General features: G+C 41.4%; 1 protein-coding gene across 1 annotated transcript; it reads right to left on the bottom strand.

The window, feature by feature from the left end:
• Positions 1-1,993: 1,993 nt before the first annotated feature.
• slc7a8a (solute carrier family 7 member 8a) lies at positions 1,994-23,001 on the bottom strand. The gene is made up of 11 exons (XM_034136883.1): positions 22,350-23,001; positions 16,916-17,120; positions 12,724-12,875; positions 7,290-7,415; positions 6,504-6,657; positions 5,958-6,081; positions 5,646-5,749; positions 5,345-5,441; positions 5,068-5,217; positions 4,767-4,944; positions 1,994-3,931 (listed from the first exon to the last, which is right to left on the bottom strand). The coding sequence occupies exons 1-11, from the start codon at positions 22,477-22,479 to the stop codon at positions 3,777-3,779; spliced, it is 1,575 nt and encodes a 524-aa protein (XP_033992774.1). The 5' UTR covers positions 22,480-23,001; the 3' UTR covers positions 1,994-3,776.
• Positions 23,002-24,502: the final 1,501 nt, after the last annotated feature.

The raw sequence follows: 24,502 nt of genomic DNA, 5'->3' as shown, positions 1-24,502 counted from the left end.
GCACACTACCGCCACATGTCCAAATCTCTGACATTTAAAACATCTTAGTGGTGGTGGAACATACGGTCTCACATAATAACACATATATCCAATGAGTATCTTTTCCGGAAGACTTTTTTCATCAAAAGTGATCAGAACCGAAAGACTATCCTCTTTGATCCCATTGCGGTTTGCTTTCATGCGTTTGACATCACTTATTCTTGCATTTGTTATATTCCCTTTCACATCCTCAGCTGATATTCTGACGGGGATTCCTGTCACAACTCCCCTGACTAGCTTTCTACCACTGAACAGTGAACATTCCACTTTCTTACCCTCCACAGTACTCATCGTTATTGCTTTCCCCTGTTGCTCTCTATCCCTACATTTGATCAACATTGATCCATTCCTCAATACTTTAGCACTCATCACCTCCCCGATTTCTTTACTAATGGATTTAGTTAACCGTATTGGGTTCCACACGCCAAACGAAGCTCCCTCTTGCGCAAGTTTCACAACCACCATGAACTCCTGTTGCCTATTTCCGACCACTCTTTCTCTCCTTTCACCCTCACTATTGCTCTCATCCGAATTAGTATTTCCTCCCTTTTTACGTTTATTTCTCCTCACTATATCCCATTTTCCATTTTCACAACTCCCGCCTGCGCCTGTTACGTCCATATCTCCTAACTCGCTTCCTGCCTCGTCACTTCCCTCTGCCATCTCTCGTCCAGTCACAGTCCAGTGTTGCCACCGCCGTCTCACTCCCAATTCAGTAGAAGTACTCAGATCTTGTTCTTGAGTAAAAGTAGAAGTACCAGAGTGTAGGAATACTCCGTTACAGTAAAAGTCCTGCATTCAAAATGTTACTCAAGTAAAAGTAGAAAAGTATCATCATCAAAATATAGTTAAAGTAGCGACAGTAAAAGTAGTCATTGTGCAGATTGGTCCATTTCAGAATAATAGATATGATATGTTTTATAATGATTGATCGTGAAAGTGTTCTCAAAGCTGGTAAAGGTGCAGCTAGTTTGAATGACTTTGTATACTGCAGGGTATCTTGTGAATTTACTCCAGGTGGAACTAAAGTCTGATTTAACACTTGATTATATTTCACATCATTCATCCACATCTGTAAAGTAACTAAAGGTATTAAATACATGTAGTAGAGTAAAAGTACACCATTTACCTCTGAACTGTAGAGGAGAAGAAGAACAAAGTAGCAAAACATTGAAATACTTAAATAAAGTACAAGTATCTCAAAATTGTACCCAAGTATAGTACTTGTTGAGTTTATGAACTTGGTTACTTTACACCACTGGCTATAAAGATAGAAAGACAGCCTTGCACAGAGGCATGAAAATACATTTTCAAAATGCTCAACAGTCCTGCCAAAATTATAAACTGACTGCTACACAATTAAAATAAATGCTTAAATATATTTCTATTAGATGTGACTCTTTGGCGTTTCTGTTATTATTAACTGCTGCTTTAGTTGTTCTGACTGCTAAAATCCTCTGTTATTCCTCATTTTAAAGCCGATATTCCGTGGGGTCGGGGGGCTCGGATCCTTGTCACCTTTTTCATACCTGATGAGTTTGCATCCCTGTGTATACGTGAGTCGTTATAACATAGAAAACTTCATATTTCCACCATATTGAAGGCCAGTTTGCTCTGAATTACAGCAAGAAGTGGAGGTTGCAGCTTTTAAGTGAACCTTGAGCATACAAAAGTTAGTCAAAAGAGAAAATAGATTTTAAGCAGTAAAAAAGCAGGTGGAGCTCTATTTATGCACAGATGACATTGCTGTGTCACATTAAGTCACAGCATTTGATATCTGAGGAAACTTTTCCAGGCCTCATTTATGTAAAGAAAGGATCTTGTTGAGAAAGTTTGTGTTGTATGATAAAAAAGAGGTAATAATAATTGAATCACATTGTAAGAAATGATTAAAAAAACGGAATTAGGATACAGACAGAGAGCTTTTAACTAGAATAAGGCCCTGAAATACAAATTCAAAACGTAGTCAGTGGTTTTTATTTACTAAGAGACAATATACAGACTGTCATGACATCCGTGCATACTGTAAATACACAATAACGCTACAGGCACAAACACAATCATTGTACTTGTAGAGACATCCTGTTCTCCTCACAGTTCAATAAAAGAAACCTACACAATACTGGCCTAACTTTAACGACACGTTCTTGATACATCTTTTCTGACATGATTATTTATATTATTTTGGGGGGGGATTTGGTTTTAAGGTTAAGACTCCTGAGTAAATAAATATCTAAACGCACCAGTACACATATTTAGCACTAACAGACTGGATTTTATTCACTTAGGTCTGTTAAGTTGTCATGGTCTGGAGGTTTTAGGCAGTGAATTTAAAGCAGAAGGCAGTGGGGGACGCCCTGAGACACTAACAGATTACAGAAAGTCTGAGTACACAATGTGTTTAGGTGTGTTGGTACTATAATATACAGCATAAGTAGGATACATAATAACCAGACAGCACAAAATGGGTTCAATCAGGGGTGCGTTAAGTCTCTGCTGGTGCTGCCTATACTAATATTGCACTAACATCTCTCCTAGAGAATATGAATTAAAAAATATGTTTTTTTAATGTAAAGCTCTGATAAGACACGCTAAATAAAAATGATTTAAACGCAGCTAAGTGGCAAGCTACAAAAATACTTCTTCCGTAAGACAATCAATGCCTCTTTAAAACTGTTATTCACGCAGGCATTCACATGTGTCGGTGTAGGGATTTCACATTAACAACTCAAATGTGTCGGTGAACACTTTCATGTCTTGCCTATTTATTCTTTCTAGTCTTCTTTTTCCTTGCACAGTTTTAACGGGTTCATTGTCAGTGTAGTGTCCGTACATAATTCCACTTATTTCTTTCTTCCCTAAACATGAAAAACGACCCAAAGGTATGGGAATCAACCATCTCTACACATCAGTCAAAAAAGAGCTGTAATGTTATGTCTATTTTCTAATTAAGGCAATTAACAAAACCTGTGCACCATTAACCAATACAATGTACAGATCACACATCAGCTTTCAGGTGTACACCTCCACAAGAGTAAAAAAAAAAGGCGCAAAGTAGATGGTGTTGAATAGAAAAAAAAAAGAATATCAACAAAATTAACATATTAAAACTAACATCTGATATAAACAATTATCACAATTACAAAAGAAGAGAGGGAAACAATTCGGAATCAAAGTCACTTTTAAAAACTAAACACTGCACTTAGTGTACTTCACAACATGAAATGACTTGATCTGATTTTCTGCTTTGACAATTAAAAATACAGCTTTGGTGTGTTCAATGGATGACAGAGCAACATTTACAATGTGGCAACAAAAACCCAAAGAAAATGTGTTTTCGTAGCCATCACAGTGGAGTAAGAGTCTTTTGATAAAAATAAAAATACATGATGCTCTTACAGTAGGAGTGTGCCGGGAGTGTGTGAAGGAAGAGAAGCGGGATGATGATGATGATGAAAATGAAAAAATGTGTGTTTAAGCATACTGAGGAGTGGTAAGGTGCTAACCTTTCTTTATTGCACTTTTGAAGGACCCGCGGACAGAAACGTTTGAGGTCAAATGACTCTAAATACGTCATGTGATATTTGGCACAACATTATTGATTGATAGAAAACCAAATATGAAAGACAAAGTGTTGATCAGTAAATCCACTACATGTGGTCTGCTGTGTGTATGCGCACACCCACGTTTGCGTCTGCAAATGTCTGTTTATTCGGGGCAGGTGGGAGATAAAGACTTTAGCAGTCCGCTGATTTGTGGTTGTCTCCGTCCTCCTTGGACAGAGGAGACCTGGCTTCCTTCATTTCCTCTCCTTCCTCTCCGATACCAATGCTTTTACCCATGGCAGGGTAAACAACTACGCAGAACTTCTGGCCCAAGTACGTCATCTTATCTGGAAAAAGACAGTGACAAAGAGATTTAGTAAGTAAGTAAGTAAGTAAAACTTTATTTATATAGCACCCTTCTCAACACGAATGTACAAAGTGCTTTACAGTATACAGTACACAATTCATAGTACAAGCATAACATGTAGAATAAAAGGCATAAAACACAGCATGTAAAACACAAGATAAAACACCAATGAAAAACAGCTACAAACGCACCTCCTCCGGCGCCCCAAAGGCCTGTCGGAAAAGGAGAGTCTTTAGCTGCCCCTTAAAAATCTCTACTGAGACAGAGGCTCTTAGTGTCTGGGGGAGTTTATTCCAAGACCTTGGGGCCACCGCCTCAAAGGCACGGTTCCCCTTAGTTTTTAGGACAGGTGCAGTAATGTATGAAGAAAAGTTCTAGAATAATATTATAAAAAAATACAATATTTCTGCCAATTCAGTATGAGAGGAGAACTAGGAGGCAATTAGCTTAGCTTAGCTTAGAGACCAGAAACAGCTAGCCTGGCTAGTTTAAAAATATGCTTAGTAACAAGAATTGCTTCACCAAATAACTGGCTCCTTAACCCAAATGTGTCGTTATACATTTCTGTTAGAGTACTGGTATGGGCTTTAGAGGTGGTTGCAGGCATATCTTTTGAATTATGGACACAGCCATGCTAGCTGTTTCCCCAAGCTTCCAGTCCTTATGCTAATCTAAGTCTCTCAAATGTTCCAAAATGTTGACCAATTCTGTAGTCTTGCCCAATTAGATATAATGAATTTTTGTCTAGAATAATAAAACACATTTCACCATGAATAGTAAAAAAACAACAACCAGCCTGTGATAAGCTAACTCACCAACAAAGTTGTTAAAGCACTGTGGCTTTTTGTCCCAGTAGATTCCCAGGAAATAGACGGGGACGCCAGTCAGCATGATGGCCAGGCCGATGCCACACACGACGGGTTCGGAGTAAAGGGAGAAGATGAGCAAGAAGGCCCAGAAGATGAGGTAAATAACCGGCCAGATTAGGCTGATCTGGAAGAGAGAACACAGAAATAACGCGTTACACTTAGGCAGAGACCATCATTTTATTATTTCTGTCATTTGTATAGTTTACAGACAAAGCTTAAATGTGGCAAAACCATAACATTTACACACCTTGATTGGTCGGTGCAGGTCGGGCTGAGTATATCGCAGGACGATCTGCCCGGCAACTGTGACTCCGTAGAAGAGGTAGTTGATGAAGCCCACATAATTGATGAGGGTGTACATGTCACTGGTGCACAGCATAAGCAGGGTGGACAGGCACTGAGGAAGAAGAAGAAGAAGAAGGAGAAGGAGAGGAGGGTCAGAAAACAGGATGTTGTACGCAGCTTCAGTGTTCATGTGAAGAAGATAATATACAAAGCAGTGTGTTGTTGAGGAAGGTACTCACAGTGAAGAGCAAAGCAGGGATGGGAGTGCAGCGTTTCACATGAATCATGGCCAGCAGCCTGGGGAGCTGGCCCTCTCTGGCTCCAGCGAAGAACAATCTGTGAGAAGAAAATTCCTTTCATTCATGTACAGTATTTAAGTCTGACACTACATGCACATGTTACATAATGAAAATTAAACATAAGGAAGCCTAGGGAGTTCAATTCGGAGCCTATAACTTCTTCTTTATCTTAAAATTGTTCTTGTGGAGTAGCTGACATAGTATGACCAATACATTGAAAGTTGTAATGGGACTAACTCACCTTGATGAGGTGAAGAGGGAACCGTTGACTCCTCCAAAGGTGGAGAGAGCCACAGAGATGGGCATGATCCACGACATGACTCCCAGCAGCTTCTCACCGAACGTCTAGGATGGACGGGTTGGAGGTTGGATGAAAGGAAGGGGGTAAGAAGAAGACACAAAGACGATGGTTAGACTCCTATTTCCTCACTATAACCCAATGAATGGGTATCAACCAACACATGTATCTCACTAGAGGGCGTCATTCTCCTCCATAGGCGTCTGAAGGAAGTTACAGGACCACCTTTACTACATCATGCTTCGAGATACTCACCACTGCGACAGCGTTTGAGGCGAGCAGCTCCGCGGGGCTCATGGCCGTGACGTAGGCGATGTTGGCGAAGACGTAGACGAAGGTCACAAGGGGGATGGAGATGAAGATGGCACGGGGAAGGTTCCTGGAGACGATAGAAACAGTCAGGTTTGGAAGACAGAATGGGTGGAAAGGTAAAGAGAAGCAGTTACATGGGGGGGATTTGAAGCAGGAAATTAAACATGTTACCTTAGGGCAGGTGTATTAATGGATGCCAAGGTTATTAAAAAAAACATGGGATTGATGAGAAGACAGAGGAAATGAAGAAATAAACCATTCAATTGGACTTGAAATGTTTCTAGCAATAGCACTGGGGATGATGTGGAGAATGTATCCCATGCTAAGTTAAATCAATTTCAAAGAGCTTAAGGAAAAGGGATTCAACTGGGAAGCTAATTTTGCATCTGCTTAAAAGGGAATAGCTGCGTGGAGCTCTGTACGGTGGGAAGGTGGTTTTCCTGCCACAGAAATATTGAAATATATGAGAAGCGTAATGAAGTGTCTTACACATAGGGGTCCACCAGCTCCTCTGTGACGTAGTTCAGGAAGTTCCACCCTCCGTAGGCGAAGGAACCTTGTAGGAACGCTAACGCTATCAAGCCCACATCATACTCCTGGAAAGGCTCGAAGGCATTGGCTGGCTCCAACCAGTAGTACTCTCCTACGGGTGGAGAAGATGAGATTAGTTTGATTAGTCTGTTTCTATGAGCCTATCAAACCCAAGGAGGTCTGATTCTTTGCTTTTAGGGTAAATAAATCAGCTTCCACTTAATTTCTATGCTTGCTGTGAGGTAACCCAGCTGAAAACCATCACCTAATTCCATCAGTGTGTGCAAAACAAGTTGCAAAAGACATTGTGCTCATTCCCTGTGAAGTGGCTTTCTTCCTCCATTCTCCTTTGTCATTACATTTTTCCCTGAAATCCCTTCTTAACGCATGTTTTCATAGAGCGTTAAAGTATGTCTACTCTCACATACCGTCCCTCGTGAAGCCACTGAACTCTGTTCTTTTAACTTCAAACACTCGCACGGAAACCCCCGTTCTGTTGTTTCATGGGGCCTACTTTCTGTGGCCCCTGTAATAACTGTCCCTCAGCATTGTTGTGACAGCAAACCCACACAGGCGAGCGGATATAAGCAATGTGAGCATAAACCAAAAGGGGCCCCAGAAACTCCCTGAACTCTGCAGATCCACGGGGAGTCTATACTGTCCCCAGTGACTGAAGGGGCCCTCGCTGACTGCAAGTGTGACTTTTACAGGAGGGACACCAGACAAATGATAGAAATGACTTACCCTTGCAGATCTGCACGAAGCCCATGACGATGATGAGGGCGAGGGCCAGCAGCTTGCCGGCGGTGAAGATGTCCTGAACTCTGGTGGCCCACCTCACACTGGAGCAGTTCACCCAGGTCAGCAGCACTGGAGAAAACACAGTAAAGTCAGTGATTATTTTACCACTTAAAATCCAGTTTTCCTGTTATTTCCCTCTTAAAATAGCTTTAAAGTTGGCATAATCCCCAAATGTCTGATATTTATGCATTATATTCTGTACATTTACATGCCCCGTTTGTTAGATTCAGCACGTTTTAGGCATTATTTTATATACATTTCCACTCCACAAATTTGGTGCCTATTTGGCTGACTCATATTGACGAGTCGGCACTGACAAAAGGTTGGGAAATGATTATGTGAAGTTAAGTCATAGATAAAGGTTTATGTGTATTTGTAATTGATCTCGTAAAGGAACTTCATTGTTGTATTAGTAGTTCTCTTTCCCAAGGGAATAAAAACGCTTTTTTGTCACTTATAAACCCGCAAGACAGTTAAATTCAGGTCAATAACCGTGCGGTTTTCTTGAGAGAAAGTGAGCTGATAACAGGACAGGGAGTGTGTAAAGATCAAAAGCTGCACATGTGGCACGTGTCTTAACATTGCACTGCAACGACCTTTGACCCTGCATCATGGCATTGAACTTCACCCGTTATCTCTTACAGTACACCTAATGTCTTCTCTCTTTTGAAGTACAGCAGGTATTTGACATTGAGATACATGTTTTTTTCCACCTCTAAAATAATAATGCATCTTATAATGATACATTAATACGTTTTTTATGATTGTTTAGTCCTTCATGGTTATTCTTTTTAATGTTTTATGTCAAAAAAAAGCACCAAACATATTTGGAAAAGCCATTAAACTCACTTCAAATGACAGACAGAGACATTGGATTGAACATGTACTGCTGGGCACAAGAGGCCAGTGGGTTCAGGCCAATAGGGTGCCATTAAATAATAGGCCTGTTTGACTCTTAGGGATTAAGTTGATCAAATTAAATGAGTCTGAGCAGAGCTGCCACTGCAGGAAACAAAAGCAGATGCAGACGATCAGACATGCATGGGTCTGTATGAAGCATGAAGAGATGTATTCTTGTGGTTTGTGGTTAGTTACTGGGGCTTTTGGAGAGGGTGAAGGGGAAAGTTGTAAGTTCAACATCCTGCAGCGTTACTACAAATGAGCCGCGGAGCGTGCTGCTTTTACAACCCCCCCCCCCCCCAAAAAAAAGGAAATTTGACATTTTGAACACACCGGCTTATGATTTGTCTAACCTATACACACAGACATAGTAAACAAAATACAACTGATCCATCCCTGAAAACACACAGAGTGGTTTTAGGAACCATGTGTCGCCTCCTAATCCTTTCTGCCTACTGACAGGCTGCGAGTAAACACCTGAGGACACATTCGGCGAGACGAGGGGGGGCGCTCAGCTGTTCGTAAGCTGAGTATACAAAATGTGTGGATGGAAACTTGCTGAGTTTACCACGAGCTTGCTGGAAAACATGACAGTTATGACCTCGCACTCTGCAGACGGACCCCAGGAAGAATCCCCCCCCCCCCCCCCGCCTGTTTTTGAAATGGTACACCTTTCACATTGAAGCGGCTGCCAGTGACCGGCGGCATCTGGTTCGGTCCCTAAATCTGGACTGGATTGGTGGGTAATTATGTAAGGTTATATCCTGCACTCTATTATATAAAAATCTGCCAGGGGTCGGATTTAGGAAATCGCAGAAATGTCAAGCAACAACAACAACAACAACAATGAGATCAGAGTTGAGGAAAACAACTAACCTCTAAGTTACCCACTTTTACTCCTGAACAACAACGTCAAAACAGGGTGAAAACATATTTTTACTGAAAACTGCCTGACAACACCTGTCAAATGGACTTCTTTCTACCAGCTGAAAACAAACCAGAGTTATAACTGCTAGCGGTTCATGTCAGAACTAAGTTTGTTTGGCTTCAGTCGGTTATGTAACTGGGACAAACAAAGACAGGTAAAAAGAGGTCAACAGTTCTAAACCTAACAAAGAAAGCCTTCAGATGGATTTAAAACGTGTTATTACCATCGTTAGAATGTTTGTCTGTAGGTAAGCCGAAATTCTCAGAAGCATGCCAGAAGGTTTTAAGGAAACTGGAAGAAAGTCAGGTGCAAATGCATGTGCAAAATAACAGGTTTTATCAACCTATCCTGCTAAAGAGCGACAATATTTATGAATGATTTTAGGTATCAAGATCTTTTAAACAGATTTTCTGTACAAAACTCTAATATCTTCCAGCTAATTTCATCTTAATTTGACCAAATTTGCTACATTTGCACTCAACATGACGCATGAAATCTATTGCAATGTTTTTGAGGTACCCTTCTGACCGACTAACACCATTCTTTCTCTGGCGTAGATCATTAAGTAGTGGATCTCTTGGCTCGCTGCGTACAAATGAATGTGTTGTTGTGCATGCCTTTGGAAAGTGAGATTTCCACTTAGTGGAGCCAAACAGGGCGGCCAACTGAGCCCATCTGCCAGAGAACAGCATGTCACAAGGCAGCCTTTCCAACGTCGTGGTTAAAACAAAACCCTTTGGAGATCAGTATGAGGGAGAAAAAACACGTCTTTTTACGGAAGATCTCTGACCCCGACCACCTGCATGCAACAGCGCGTTTGTATTTTAACTCAGTCATATTTTGTGGGGAAAATGTACAAAAATAAAACAAAGGAACTGTTTGTTTTCCCTCTGCAAATATGTAGTGAGTTATTCGACAGGTGAGAAGAGAACAGTGTTGTTTTGTAATCCTCCGCAAAGTTCACAGCAATGCACAAACACACACCTACATGTACAATACACACACTCTTCTCCAGAGTCCAGAGCTGTCTGTCTCTCTATCTGAAGCCTGCCTGCAGTATGTGGCCGGTGTGTGTGAACCGAGGGATTTGAATGGACCAGTGTGATGTCAGCAGCAACACGTTTACCCATTATCGCTAACACGTCTCTAGTGCTAACACGTCTCTAGCGGCTATGCTATCCTGTATTAGATGACCTCTGAATGACAGAAGAGCTTCAGGGAATACACTGGGACATAAACAGGAACATTCAGCCATCTGCTGCTTTGAATAACTTGCAAATGATAAACAGCTATGAGGATGAAACTGAATCCTACAAGCATGAGCTACTATTACATTCGTCCAGCAACCTGTTTCAAAGTGTTTACCTGTCTTGTAACTGTGTCAGAAAGCTAAAGTGCAATCTTGGATCCCTTGGCAGTTTTTCAACATGTCAGCCTGTCTCGACATGCACACTCAAAACAGAACGTTCAGTCTTTTTTTATATTTCTTGAGGCTACTTGCACTCTCTTATATAATCAAAACCGAATATACTGTATGTTGAGCCAATAGCTGCTTCGGCGTGATATTTTTAAAAGGGAGAGAATTCAATTTGTAATATTTTTCTTATATGTGAGAGTCAAAGTGTAAACTGCTAGAAATGAGGTTCATAAGACACCAATATATTTAACCATAACAAATCTAATAATGCTGTTGTAGTTATTAACAGGTATTTTGGCAGAAAACAAAGGAAAGTTTGTCAGTGACAAATATATATATATTCTGCTCAGGGGCGGACTGGGACTAAAATTCAGCCCTGGAAACTGACCCAGTCCGGCCACATGAAATGTCAAATGTTAGAAATCCGCTGTTTATTATTTAAAGTTTTACGTCCGATTCGCTCCTTTTTTCCTCTCTGTACACAGCTCCAGTTTGGGCATTGGCCTGTCATCAGATTTCATTTTTAGTTGCTGCTGTAGTAGCGGAAGTTTAGTAAAATTATTTATTATGAAATAATCCAAATCTCCACCCTCCATAATTGCACTTGCTTCAGTTGCTTGCTACTTTTTAAGGGCGGTGATGACAGTTACAGTACAAACTAAAGTTGGTGTGATTTGATTGGATTGTGAGGCATGACGTGAGCCTCATCTGATTGGTCAATCCCTCAATTTCTTTTCACCAAGGGAAGCCAATTTCGGCTAGCCTCCTCTCGCAACAGAGTGCAATCTACTGTTTCACCATAACATCTAGAGGGGCGCTGTTTCACTCTTTGTAAAATACTCAATGAGAATGGGGGAGAGATGGGCCGGCAGAATATTTACCGAAACTAAACGAAGTGTTTTTATTTATTTATTAACATTATAACTACAATCCAAAAAAACAGGGGCAAGGCTTCCCTTGGCCTCCAGGAGAAAACGCCACTGAGTTCAAGGGATAATTCTCACCCACCTCTTGCCCTGCACTTGTATGTGCCAGTTGAGCTGGTTCTTCCACCAGCTCAACTCTGTCCCTCATCATGAACGCAGGAGGCTGGCTGTATATCTGAACTCGCGCCCTCATCATTCTCTTCATCATCTTGCATTTGTTCTAAGCTGCTGCTGCCAAAAAGGTCTGTCAATTTGCGACATTTATATGCATCATTTATATGCATTACCTGCGAGTTTATCAGTGGATGTTTGCTGGAACTGTTTGTAAACAGCGTGTTACCTGACGGACACACACAGCGTGACTCCGGTCAGGTAGAGACCGGTCTCCAGTCAGCACCGCTGCAGACTGTTTGAGGGCTTGATAACCCACTCCCCCTCCACACCGCTCCACACTCGTTGGTTTGGAACAGCACTTAATGTGGCGGACCCTCCGCGCGAGGGCCTTCGTGTGGCCGGTCTTTTTTCTTCTTCGTGTGTGATTATTTGACAGATAAGAACCACAACTGCATTAGCGGCCGCTGTCGCCCTCTGTCGGCCGTAAGCGCAACTTAAATGATGACTTTAAAAATAAAAAAAATGTATAGGGCCGGCCGGCCGTCAACGGCCCTTGACGACCGGCCGTTCTGTGGTTCTCCAGATTCTACAGATGGCCAGTCCGCCCCTGATTCTGCTACACAAAAACTGTAAACTGTTACTATTATGTATTGTTTTCCCTCTTGGAAACAAGTCGAAACCATTTCAATGAAACAATCCAAGGACCATCCCACCCTTGTTGGTTGAAATGTTTGCAACACATGGATATTTTGTCGCTGTCCTGTTAAATGTTCTGATCTTATTCTCCATGAGAAAGCAAACTATTCCTTTCATGCTCTCATGAATCCACCAGAGACAGATATGATAGAGTGTTGCCATACAGGAAAACAAGAAATATAGCAAATTATTTGGACGTTTGGCTTACATTTTGGTATAACATTGCTCTAAATCCCTGTGATAAATATTCCTATTATGATAATGACTCATGCCTGACACTCACAACTGGTCACACTTGTACCGTTTATGACAGAGCCTGAATTGTTATGTTCTTATCTAGCATAGTTCGGCATCAACCTCTGCACGTGTTTGTGTGTAAACATCTGTATGACTCACAGAGGCAGACGGCAGCCAGCAGACGCAGGCCGCTCTCCGGCGGGAAGCAGGTGGGGAAGAGAGGCTGCAGGACGTAATTGGAGAACGTCAGCGCGATCACGGCCTGATTGGTCGGGTAGATCACCAGCACGGCGATCCAGAGGCGCAGGAACCTGAGAGAAAAAGGAGTTACACAAGGTTACAAACACAGAAGCATGCAGGGATGCAAACTTGTCACCTTTCGGCGAAATTTGCCGTTTTGATTCCAAAATAGGTCGTTTGTGTGATTCATGTAGATCTGCAATAAAAATATTTTTGGGGTATGGGGGGGGTCTGGGACCCGGAGTAATCTGCGGCCGCGAGCTGTTATGTGCCATCATGACACGCATGGTGTTCTTTTTTTATATATTATAATGAAGCGGGAGCACAAGTCTTCCTGCCTGTCAGCTCTGCTCATGGATGTATAATAAGGCTCTGCTGCTCCGGGATGAGGGTCTAGCTTCAGCAGCTACATTACCTACGGTGCGTTCGTTAATATTAACTGTGCGGTAGAACTGTGGCACAGACTGGACCGCTGGTTAGAACGGGGTGTTCAGAGCAGAGCTCCCTGACCTGAGCGGCAGAGCGTGATGTGCACTGAAAAGTGTTTCTGTCGCAAGATTATTTAATGAATCGTTGAGCTAGCTAACTAGCATACATTGTCACTATCTGCTAACGTTAGCTTTAGCCTTCGTTTTCAAATAGTTTCTTTCATAGCCTATAAACGGAGGTGGTATAAGTATCTTGTACTTGAGTAAAAGTAGAAGTACTCAGATCTTGTTCTTGAGTAAAAGTTGAAGTACCAGAGTGTAGGAATACTCTGTTACAGTAAAAGTCCTGCATTCAAAATGTTACTCAAGTAAAAGTAGAAAAGTATCATCATCAAAATATAGTTAAAGTAGCGACAGTAAAAGTAGTCATTGTGCAGATTGGTCCATTTCAGAATAATAGATATGATATGTTTTATAATGATTGATCATGAAAGTGTTCTCAAAGCTGGTAAAGGTGCAGCTAGTTTGAATGACTTTGTATACTGCAGGGTAGCTTGTGAATTTACTCCAGGTGGAACTAAAGTCTGATTTAACACTTGATTATATTTCACATCATTCATCCACATCTGTAAAGTAACTAAAGGTATTAAATACATGTAGTGGAGGAAAAGTACACCATTTACCTCTGAACTGTAGAGGAGAAGAAGAACAAAGTAGCAAAACATTGAAATACTTAAATAAAGTATAAGTATCTCAAAATTGTAATTTTCCATTGCAATTGCAAAATTGTAAAACTGCAATGGAAATGCGCCATAGTTACTTTACACCACTGGCTATAAAGATAGAAAGACAGCCTTGCACAGAGGCATGAAAATACATTTTCAAAATGCTCAACAGTCCTGCCAAAATTATAAACTGACTGCTACACAATTAAAATAAATGCTTAAATATATTTCTATTAGATGTGACTCTTTGGCGTTTCTGTTATTATTAACTGCTGCTTTAGTTGTTCTGACTGCTAAAATCCTCTGTTATTCCTCATTTTAAAGCCGATATTCCGTGGGGTCGGGGGGCTCGGATCCTTGTCACCTTTTTCATACCTGATAAGTTTGCATCCCTGAGCATGGGAGGAACAGCAGGGGGGGTAAAGAGGAGGAAACACATCACAAAGGCACATGGCACGTATACATCCTTCCATTTACTGACTCCCATTCAAAGCACTTTGTTTTGGGTCGACTTTATTTGCTTGACCTCTCATAGTATTAGCCAAACACACTGTTGTATGGCTTTGAATTAACGCTTTTCAATTTGTATGTTTTATAACAGGATCAACAATATGCTGAGATTTAGTGCCGAAACAATGATTTATGGATCTACAGCTGAGAAATCACTAAACATTTTTAATAATCAATTGATCATTTTAGTTATAACGCATAAAACCGGTTCCAGCCTTAGGGGAATTGTTATGATTTCTTTTGTCATTTCAAATGAAATATTTTTAGGTTTTTCAGAGAATTAAGCTATTTCAAATGTCACCTTGGACTATAGGAAATCATGAGGCGTATTTTTTGCCATTTGTCGACAGATATATTGAATTCTCATGACAAATCAAAGGGGAAAACCCATGCTCTTAATGTCATTCTGATATGGAAACTTAATGGCTCATACCATACTAAGTTATCAGGTGTGATGTGATTTCCCCTAATAATTAAGTTTAATGTCAATAATGTCATTTCGTTTAGACCTACAGCAGTTAACACCTCTGAGAAAATGTCAGCTGTGTGCCTAGTTAAAGTGAAGTGATGACTGATGTTAGTCAGTGTGTGTTCGCTGTGTTAGAAACTGACAGGATGAGTCACAAACTGATGCAAGCCGTGTCAATAGTGACACAGATTGGCCGTTGGAGCTTCACAAATACGGGGTGTAGTGGGGGGGTGAGATGAGATGTGGGAGATCATGAGGGTTTAGCTGAGTTCAGCAGGAGAAACCAGACGAGTGGTTTTTCCACCAAATTCCCTGAAAGCTTATAGAGGGATCATTACACCTGACTGAGTTAACAGGCTTATGTGTCACTGGAATGCGTGTGTGTTTAATGTAAAATATGTATATTTAACGCAGGTGGACACCTTGTTTAAGGCAAAAGCGGGAAAAAGTAACATTAAACATACTTTCTTTTACTTTAACCTACATTTTTTGCCTATTTTAGTACACTTCCCAGGGGAGTTATTGTACTTTTTACTTCACTACATAAATGTATTATACTATGTTATTATAAAATACTTAACAACCATGACTAAACTTTTTCTAAATTCTATAATAGTCCTTCAGATTTGGAACAAATAGAGGATTTAGAGGCATGAGCCACATTGATTTATCTTTATATAGCCCTTTATCACAAACCCGGTCTAACCCTAATGAGTCCCTTCCATCTGTATATTAGTCCATATACGGCACATAATGTCCGACACAACAAAGGGCTTTGTACATGAAACGTTGTCCATTCAAGTCATGTTTGAGTTTACAACTTTACGAGGTCTTTCCTTTTTCTTGGAAATCGCCATCGCCCAGCAGCGACAAAGTGACGTAGCTATTTCCTTTACCGTTACTGACCTATACAGCGCACATACCTACTTCCCCCCCCAGGCCCAAATTGAACACATAGGGATGAAAGGAGAAAGACAACAGAAAACAAACACCGCTTGAACACGGTTTATTTATCCTAGCCGGCGTGTATTGATAGCTACTGTACAAAGGGACGAAAACAATGATTGGCTGTTTTGTCTGGTTGAATTCCTCTCCCAAAATACCCCGATAATATGTATCCTTGTGATAGTTGAAAAAAACAAAACAATGGTCTAATCTGTGTTTACAGTCTGGGCAAAGGCACAGTGTGTGAAACTACGCGAACAAACAGTATTGTTTTTCTTGGAAATCAACCTAGCGTGGTTCCTAAGAGTTAACTATAAGCTAAGTATTTATGGATCAATGGAAGAGATGTATGGGAAAACCAGTTGATATAAATACCCAGCGGACATAAGTAACTGTCTGAGTCATTTTGGCTGTCTGAGCATCTACTGTACAAACATCCGAGTCAGTATTTGCTCCAGGTTTAAAAAGCAATAAGACCCCCCTCTTTGGATCAAGATGTCTGACCTGAATGAGCGGGCTTATCCACCAGGATAAGGAGAAGAATCTAGACATGTTGGTATGCTCACCTAAATCCATGTCAAATTAACTTTAAGAGAGGCTGCTTCTTTTAAAAAAAGTGGCTCATATTCTTATTAGACAGCAGTTTTGACCCGGGGGTTTATCAAACCTCCGTGAACTGAGAATCAGAAAAAAGCTTTTTCCTTAAAAATAAGAAGTTTGACCACAAAAACTTCCATCGTTACTAAAAATGATGCCTGAAATGAACAGTTAATTATTATGAAAACAGCGTCTGTGTATTGCTAATGGCACGTGCTGTTCAGGTGGAGACAAACCACCAGATTGAAATCTCTAAATGTTATATAAAAAACACCCACACACTGTTTCCTGTATATCTAACCTATTATCACAACTCTGCTTACTACTGTTAGATGTCAGCTGCTTCGATGTATCCCCTCACTGACTCATATCCCACCTTAAAATGCCATAAGAAAACACACACTCTTTCCAAGTAAGTCCATGACTGAATGTCTCACCCTGCCAGCCCTCCGAAGATGTCCTTGACGTAGGAGTAGTCTCCTCCAGATTTGGGGATGGTGACGCCCAGCTCGGCGTAGCACAGCGCCCCGATGGCCGTGATGACCCCCGTGACGATCCAGACGATGAGAGCCATGCCCACCGAGCTGGCGTTCTCCATCACTCCCTTCGGACTGACGAAGATACCTGAGCCGATAATGTTACCTGGTGGAAGGGAGAGAGGAGGGGTGTCAGGTTACAGCGGAGCAGATTATAAAACAGGTTGTTGTCAGATGGGTTGTGAGAAGCTGTAGTGTTTAAAGCAGGTTCTTTTGTATGAATTTAAAGGGACATTTCACGATTAAAGTCAGTCTAGTTGGCATGGAAAGTACAACTATGTCATGTTATTGCTTCACAGCCTGGATTACAAACGTAAGTGGGGTTTGAAAAAGGATGGCATTCATGAGTTAAAAACATGCTATGCAGTAGCATTATGGGAAGTGTAGGATGTAGTATTTTGGTGCTTCACCCACTTTGGCGAATACAAATTAAAACATTTCCGCATCTTCTTTGCTAAAGTTGACCATCATTAAAGAAACGTGTCTCTTGCAAGACTCACTCCGGTAGATTTCAATGAGATCTGCTCTCATGTCTAGGTATTGAGTAAGAACACGGAGCCTAGCTTAGCATAAAACTAGAAACAGGAGAAAACAGCTGGCATAACTCGAAGAAAATTGCGCTCTTTAATGTGTTTTTGTGACCTCAGCAGACAGATGGCATCAAACCTGGCAACCTGCCTGAGACAACAAACTTCCAGGAAATCACTCAGCTGACTGTTAACCACAATTAAATAGTCACTGCATACAACCATAAACTTGTTTTTTAATCTACCAAATAAACAACAGTTACAACATGTTAATCAATTGTTTGAAAAGTGATAAAGCAGCTGGGCTATCAGGCAAACTTGTAATCTGCTGACAGAGTTATTAGTAGATGGAGCAAGACAGGGTGGGGCGAAAGAGTGCAAAGAGGAAGGAGGGATGAAAGGGGGGGGGGGAATAATGCCCTGACAGATCCAATGAGCATCAGAGCACCAGGCATTTTACACCAGAGCTGAGAGATGGAGGGACAGAGAGTTTGGGTTCTGGTCCAACATGAAAAATGATCGCCATGCACTCCCAAATGTTCGATTAGGCTACAACGAAGACGAAGTTAGCGAGCCTCCAATCACTGGGTTCACGGCGCTATAAACCGACAGCTAATCAAAAAAAGCATCAGGGTTAAAGGTGGAAGGTTTGGAATCGTAACCGGATGATAGGATAAGTGGCCTTTTACAGTGGAGTACAAAAGTCAAAGATATGAATGACAATGCAGAGTAAAAAAAAGTGCAGAGATTGCATTTTATCTTACTACAACTTCCAATAAACTAGAATATATAACTTGCAGCTATATATGCAGGCAGGTGTGACAACATAAAAGTGGTGATTAACATCTTTTAATATGACATTTTTATACTAATGATTGCTTCTCAATTGGATGATTTGCTGCCGTTATGAGTATTATACTCTTCAAATTCTCTATTCTCTGGAGAAATCTTTGGGGTTTGAGCTATTAGACATGCACATCTGGATTCCATTGCATCTTCAGGATTCTAAAATCATAAAGGTATTAAATCTACAGAAAAAAAAACCTTGTTAACTGCAGACAAACACATTGAAATGGAATAGCAGCATCAATCCCCTAAGGGAGAAGACTTACATTTCCCAGATCGGTTTAATCTAAAGAAAAATGTGCACATATGTCAGAAGCATGACGGCATGCTATGGGTTTAAAGAATCCATATGCATCAGTGTCTGGCTCACTTATGTAACTCCAGCTGCAGGTAATAGGTAAAAGAGACGGCCAGCAAAGCATCACACACTCCTGATGTTGACATGTTAATGGCTTCAGTGCATGACCTTTGACCTGAAACAAAGCAGCTATGCATTGACTCAGCACTTTCCTCAGTGGCAAACTCCCTGCTAGACTTCTGCAACATAACGTTTGCAGAGGCTAATAAAGGTCAATTGCTGCCTCTGGTTGAAATGAGTCAATATTTGGACTTTTATGTAAAGGTTTGCTTTTATTACGGGCAAGCAAATGTGCACGCTTGCATTGTGTGTTTGTGTCATGTGCATCATTAGGCGTGAGAGACATGCTGACTGTGTGGAATATCCTCAGCTTTCCTGTTCTTGTGCTCGTTTTGACATCCTTCTGACTCCAAACAGGGAACCGAAAAAACAAACTCTTTTTGACTTGAATTCAGGCCTTGTTTGTATCTGTTTAAGAAGCAGAGAATAAAAAGTCTGAAAGTTCAAATCTCTCATGGCAGCGTGCATCACAACTACCCTCGCGTATCTTATTTCTGGGTCTTTTTACAAATGTATTCAGCCTCTTTTAGCACAGGATATTTTGATATCCTCCATTGTTATCGGATCGTGTTTTCACAAAGGAAGGGGCCTGGTCTCAGACATGCTCTGTGAGCACATTTCTGTTCTTCTCTGACTTTGTTTCATGCCTCCTGATGGAAACAGGCTAAGGCTCCTCTTCAGACTTCACACAATGTATACTTCAAAGTCTTATACAGCTCTTGGGCTATCTCAAATCCTATCCATTATCTCGTATATTGCATATTTGCTGTTTTTCGTTACTACCTGGTCAACTTAAAAAGGTATTTACATTATCATTTCATCTGCCAATCACATTCACAATTTAGTCTAAAAATGTAAGGATGTAGCAAAAATGGAGGCACGCTATAGGATATACATTTTGCATCATCTTTCAGCCGCTCATACCCGTGTCACCACGTAACGCTAACCCTTTCAACAAGCATGAGAGTGTTTGTGCTGCATTATGATAAAACCCTGATCAGACTTCAGAAAGCCCTCTATGATTAGTTCTTGCGTTTCCACCCGCCGTTAAATCCTTGTTCAAACAGCCACCAAGCTGGGGCAACCTGCTGCTTGGCCTTCAGCCACACACTCACAGACTCCGCAGGAACCGTGTGCATGTGCATGTGTGTGTGTCATTACACTAAAGCAATTTACAACAAGGAAGGAATTTACGAGAAAGAGGAGTGTCATCAAGACTTCTGATTGCGGATGTAAAACATAAAAGCTACATGTATAGCTCAATGATTAATAAAAGTCAATTTGTGGAGTAATTTAATGAGAGGGCATGGACTGGAGCTCAGACACGGCTAAGCCAGGCGAGCTAATAAAACAGCATTATCAGGGTGGGGCATTTTTTTCTCCAAGTGGCCAAAAGTTCACTTCTTATCCCAATTCCCCGCCTTGCACGTGCTGGATTTATGTGTGTGAGTGATAAGTGCCTGTACTGTACAATAGGCCATAAAAACCGTTTGATGTTCTCGTGTGCTCGGGCCCTTTTCATGGAAACCCAGTGGGGCATGTTCACAACCAGAGGATCAGACGAGTCTCCTGACCTGGACTCTCTCCCACATGACGGGGGGGCATGAATGAGTGACTCACTCAAGGACGACAAATCTGGTGACTGCACCATAGATGCACAGTATGGACTCTGCTCGGCTGTAAAGAAAGGCTCTAAGGTGGCACGAGTCGCTGTCAACCTGTTTCTTAATCGGCGGCTGATGAATGGAGAGTCAAATGCTTGATCAATTATATTATCTATGTGTTGTTGCAAAGATACGATCAAGTGTGGGGCAACAAAGAGGAATGTTGGTTCTCATTATATTCTTGCAACTATCTCAGATCCTAGAAAGGTGTGAAAGTGTAAATTGAGTTGGTTAAGCTGAACGTAAACGCAGCTACTTAAAGCAGAGTTGAAATGAGGCCTCAAGTGTAAAACCTCAAGGATTTAGGCAGTAAGTTACAAAGTACAAAGCCTTCTCATGAATTAGCCCATTAATGCCAAGGTTGCTCTTCATCTCTCCCTCATCGTCCCTTTTCCCCAGCTCCTGTCTTGTCTTTCTCTCGGGACTTCCCATGTGCAGACACTCTCACTCTCCCTTCTTTCATCCCGTTACCCTGGAAACGCACGATCGAATGAGTCATCCCCACCCTTTTCTTCACCCTGCCAAGGTCATCCGAAGACCACTCACCTGGATAACCTGTGCCATATTATATCCCCCTGCATGCGCCTGTATCGACCCATCTGTCTCCTGATGTCGTGTTATTTCTGCTTGTTTGTCGTCTGTATTGAATTGTCCTCTATTCAACTCCCTCTGTTCAGCCCTGCTACTGCATGTGTGTCCTTTACCCCCAAGATCTCATTGGATAAGATGTTGGATTATTGATCAAGTGGTGTTGTTTTGGAAGATTTGATCAAACAAAGATGTTTTTCTTAAATCTGGAGTAAACAAATATTGTCCTCCTGCAATTTAGGCATTGCACAAGTCCGTATTGTAAAACAAAATCGGTGTAATTCCTTCAGCCCCGGTACAAAGTCGAACTGAAACAATGAATGTATTAATAGGGTAACCGATTTAGCGCTTGTGATTAAGAAATCGTAATTCTACAAAACTGAGAGGCTTGCAAGAGACTGAAAAACCCTGGCTACTACATTTCCCACAATGCAAATCAAATGTACTCTAATGATACCACCAGGGCTAATTTCTCAGATTTCAAAGAACCCCCTCCAGAGCTACATAAGAAATAAAACAACTGAGTACCATCTATGACATGAGCTTAATTTATATAACAATAGTTGGAATGTCTTTTTAAGATTTATATCTCTGGTGCTACAAGCCAATTTATGACGGTCCACTGTTTCCAGCCTGCCATCACACTGTTTCCAGATCAGTCAAGTGAGCCTACAAATTGCTCTGAATGTTCCTAATCCTCCATGCAGCATCAGAGCTGAGTGAGGGTGACGACATCACCATCACTGGCCAGGCTACAAAGAAATGATGACATCTAATGATGACTGATTAAACACTGAAGGGGGTGGAGGGGTGGCTGAATTTTTTGAAGCGTTGCAAAGAAAGAAGAGTGTGTCCTTTTGGGTTGTTTGTGCATCCAATTTGGGAGATCATTCATATCTCAATGTGTGCAGGAGAGTTACAAGCTACACTTTAACCAACTGTGTAAACGTTGCACAACTGCAGCAGGTAATATCACTTTCTCGTTGTCAGGATATAACATCCTTATCTAGAAACACCCACAGGTTCATCAACTAATTGTGGAATCTGATCCCAGGGCAGCTTTTACACCCCTGATCACAATCACACTGAAACACAGGTGGCAGCACCCACTCCTCCATATTTGCGTTTTCTCCATCTGTCTCTTTACATCCCTCACCATCAAATATACTTGTTATACTTTCCAAGACGCACAAATGAACTGCAAAGGCAACATGGGAGGGGAGATTGAAGCTTTGGGGTGAGTTAGACAACTGTTAGCACCATATGGCAGAATTGGAGGACTGATCACTTACCAACGATGATTCCGCAGGCGCTCACAAGCCCGATTTCCTTCTTGAGCGCCACTCCACCTCCCGACTCCTCAGCGGCAGCATCCTTTGCAGAGCCCGACGTGCTGCTCCTCTGTCTGGCACCGTCCGTCATTTTGATGGCTGGAGGTTTATTATTTGAGTTATGTTTTAATCGTTTTATGCAGCACACACCACGTTAAGCTTGTCTCGCCTGGAGCTCAAGCGTATCGTGTGTGCGTAAAACCACGTAGGACGTGCCGCACTTATCTGATGAGGAAAGTTATTGCGCTGTCAGCAACTTGTGACAAAAAGGTGTGCAAATCTAGAAAAAAAGTTCAATAAATGTAGTGGTAAATATAGTTTCCTGCCTGCCGGTGTCATAGGTTGCACTACAGCTCCCAAACTAAATATTCCGATTATTGAGCCAAAAGCACATATTCCAATGACATCCCTTAAAAGTCATACAAGGAAATAACTCCTTTGTTTCTGAAACAGCAGGAGCAACAAAAAAAAAAGATGTCAATAAAAAAAAACTCTCAGTGCTTCCTTGTTCCAGGTGTGAGCTGAAAATACATCGCTTCACAAAAGCGGCCTCATACACATCCGACCTGTGTTTGGTTAGGACAGGAGAGTTTGTATTCGAGTAAATATACATGGGGTCCTTCATATAGTACAGTAGCGCCGCCCTCTTTCACAGCCACACCCCCTCCACCACCCCCCCAAACCGTCACTTACTCCAAACGCAGGGCTTGTTTTTCGTCTTTCTGCCTCTCGATCAAGAACATAACACCTCCCATCTCCCTCCCCAAACATCAGCTGTTCCTCCCGCTGCTGCTGCTCCACTGTACATCTTCCACTGACAGAAATCCCCAAACATGGCAGCCTAGGTTGCATCTGCCTTTCTCTCTCTTTCTGGTTCTCTCAACCACTTCGTCTTTCGTTTTATTCACTCACACATAGGCACAGAGGTTTTCTCATTCATTCACACTTAATATTCAAGATGCAGCACAGTCCAGGGTCTATTTTTAGCCCAGCAAGTCACTATGATGAGAGACTGCTGATGCGTTTCCATCCATATGTACAAACACTATTACCCCAACCCATTCTGATAGTATAGGTTGTTTTTTATATGCCTATGGTATGAGAAAGTACTTCTACTTTACTATCTTGAGTCACTACTTAATTGCACTTAAATATATTTAAGTACAACATGTTCAGCTAAACAGTTATTAATCAGTATAAATAGTTATCTAAAAGGGGATTAAGGTGTACTTAGAGTAAAAATGTACATTATTAAAGTACAAATAAGCAAAAAAAGTGATTACTTAAGTTTATTTGACTGCATCTTAATAGTGTCTCTAAATAGCACAACTTGAATGCATGAAGAATATCTCCAATAGCATTTATGATATACAATATTTGAGTATACTAAGTACATTGAAAATAGCACACTTTTAGTATGTTAATCACGTCGCCATATAAGTACTTACTTAAATTAAGTGTACTTCAGTGTACCTCCCCCCCTGGGATTACATCTAACTTGCTGTCCACTTTCTGTATCACCACTAGATATAGATTACAGCTGTTACTGATGGGTTTTGCATTTCGCTCAAGGCTTCTCCAGCTGGCAGGGCGAGGGGCCTTGAACCCGAGTCCTCCAGTTCATGTCCGACACATTTAGCTTCATCAGCATCTGAGATTTCATAGGAAACCTCAGATTCACCTGAGAGACCCTGGTGCTTCCTGAACAACTGTTCACTCGTGATAGTGAGCGCTGAACAAACGGCAGCAGTTACATAACTAATAATCTCCGAAAAACTGAGAGAGCAAGTGTTGTGCTCGGCTAAGCAAAACAAGGTCACCTGAATCTCCTCAAAAGACTACACTGAAAGGCAGCTTTCATGCTTGTGCCACTAAATCTGAACAACATTGGAAAGGTTTGGTTATCACTCTAAGTGTACCTGGTCAGTGAGGCAGGAAGGTGTACACACTGCTCACTCACAGTACACATGCTTGACCATTAGGAAACAGGTCAGCGGGCCAGTGTGTTGACATTTTGCTGGTGTGCAGCACCTACAAGGACTTTAAAAAAAAATCTGTCAGCAAATGCAGCCTGGTTTTTGGTGTACTGTGTGGTTGATACGAGGGTCAAAGCT

Source organism: Trematomus bernacchii, unplaced genomic scaffold, assembly GCF_902827165.1.
Source record: "Trematomus bernacchii unplaced genomic scaffold, fTreBer1.1, whole genome shotgun sequence".
Lineage (NCBI taxonomy): Eukaryota > Metazoa > Chordata > Actinopteri > Perciformes > Nototheniidae > Trematomus > Trematomus bernacchii.
The sequence above is the reverse complement of the archived record's forward strand: the minus strand, read 5'-3'. Positions and strand labels throughout refer to the sequence as shown.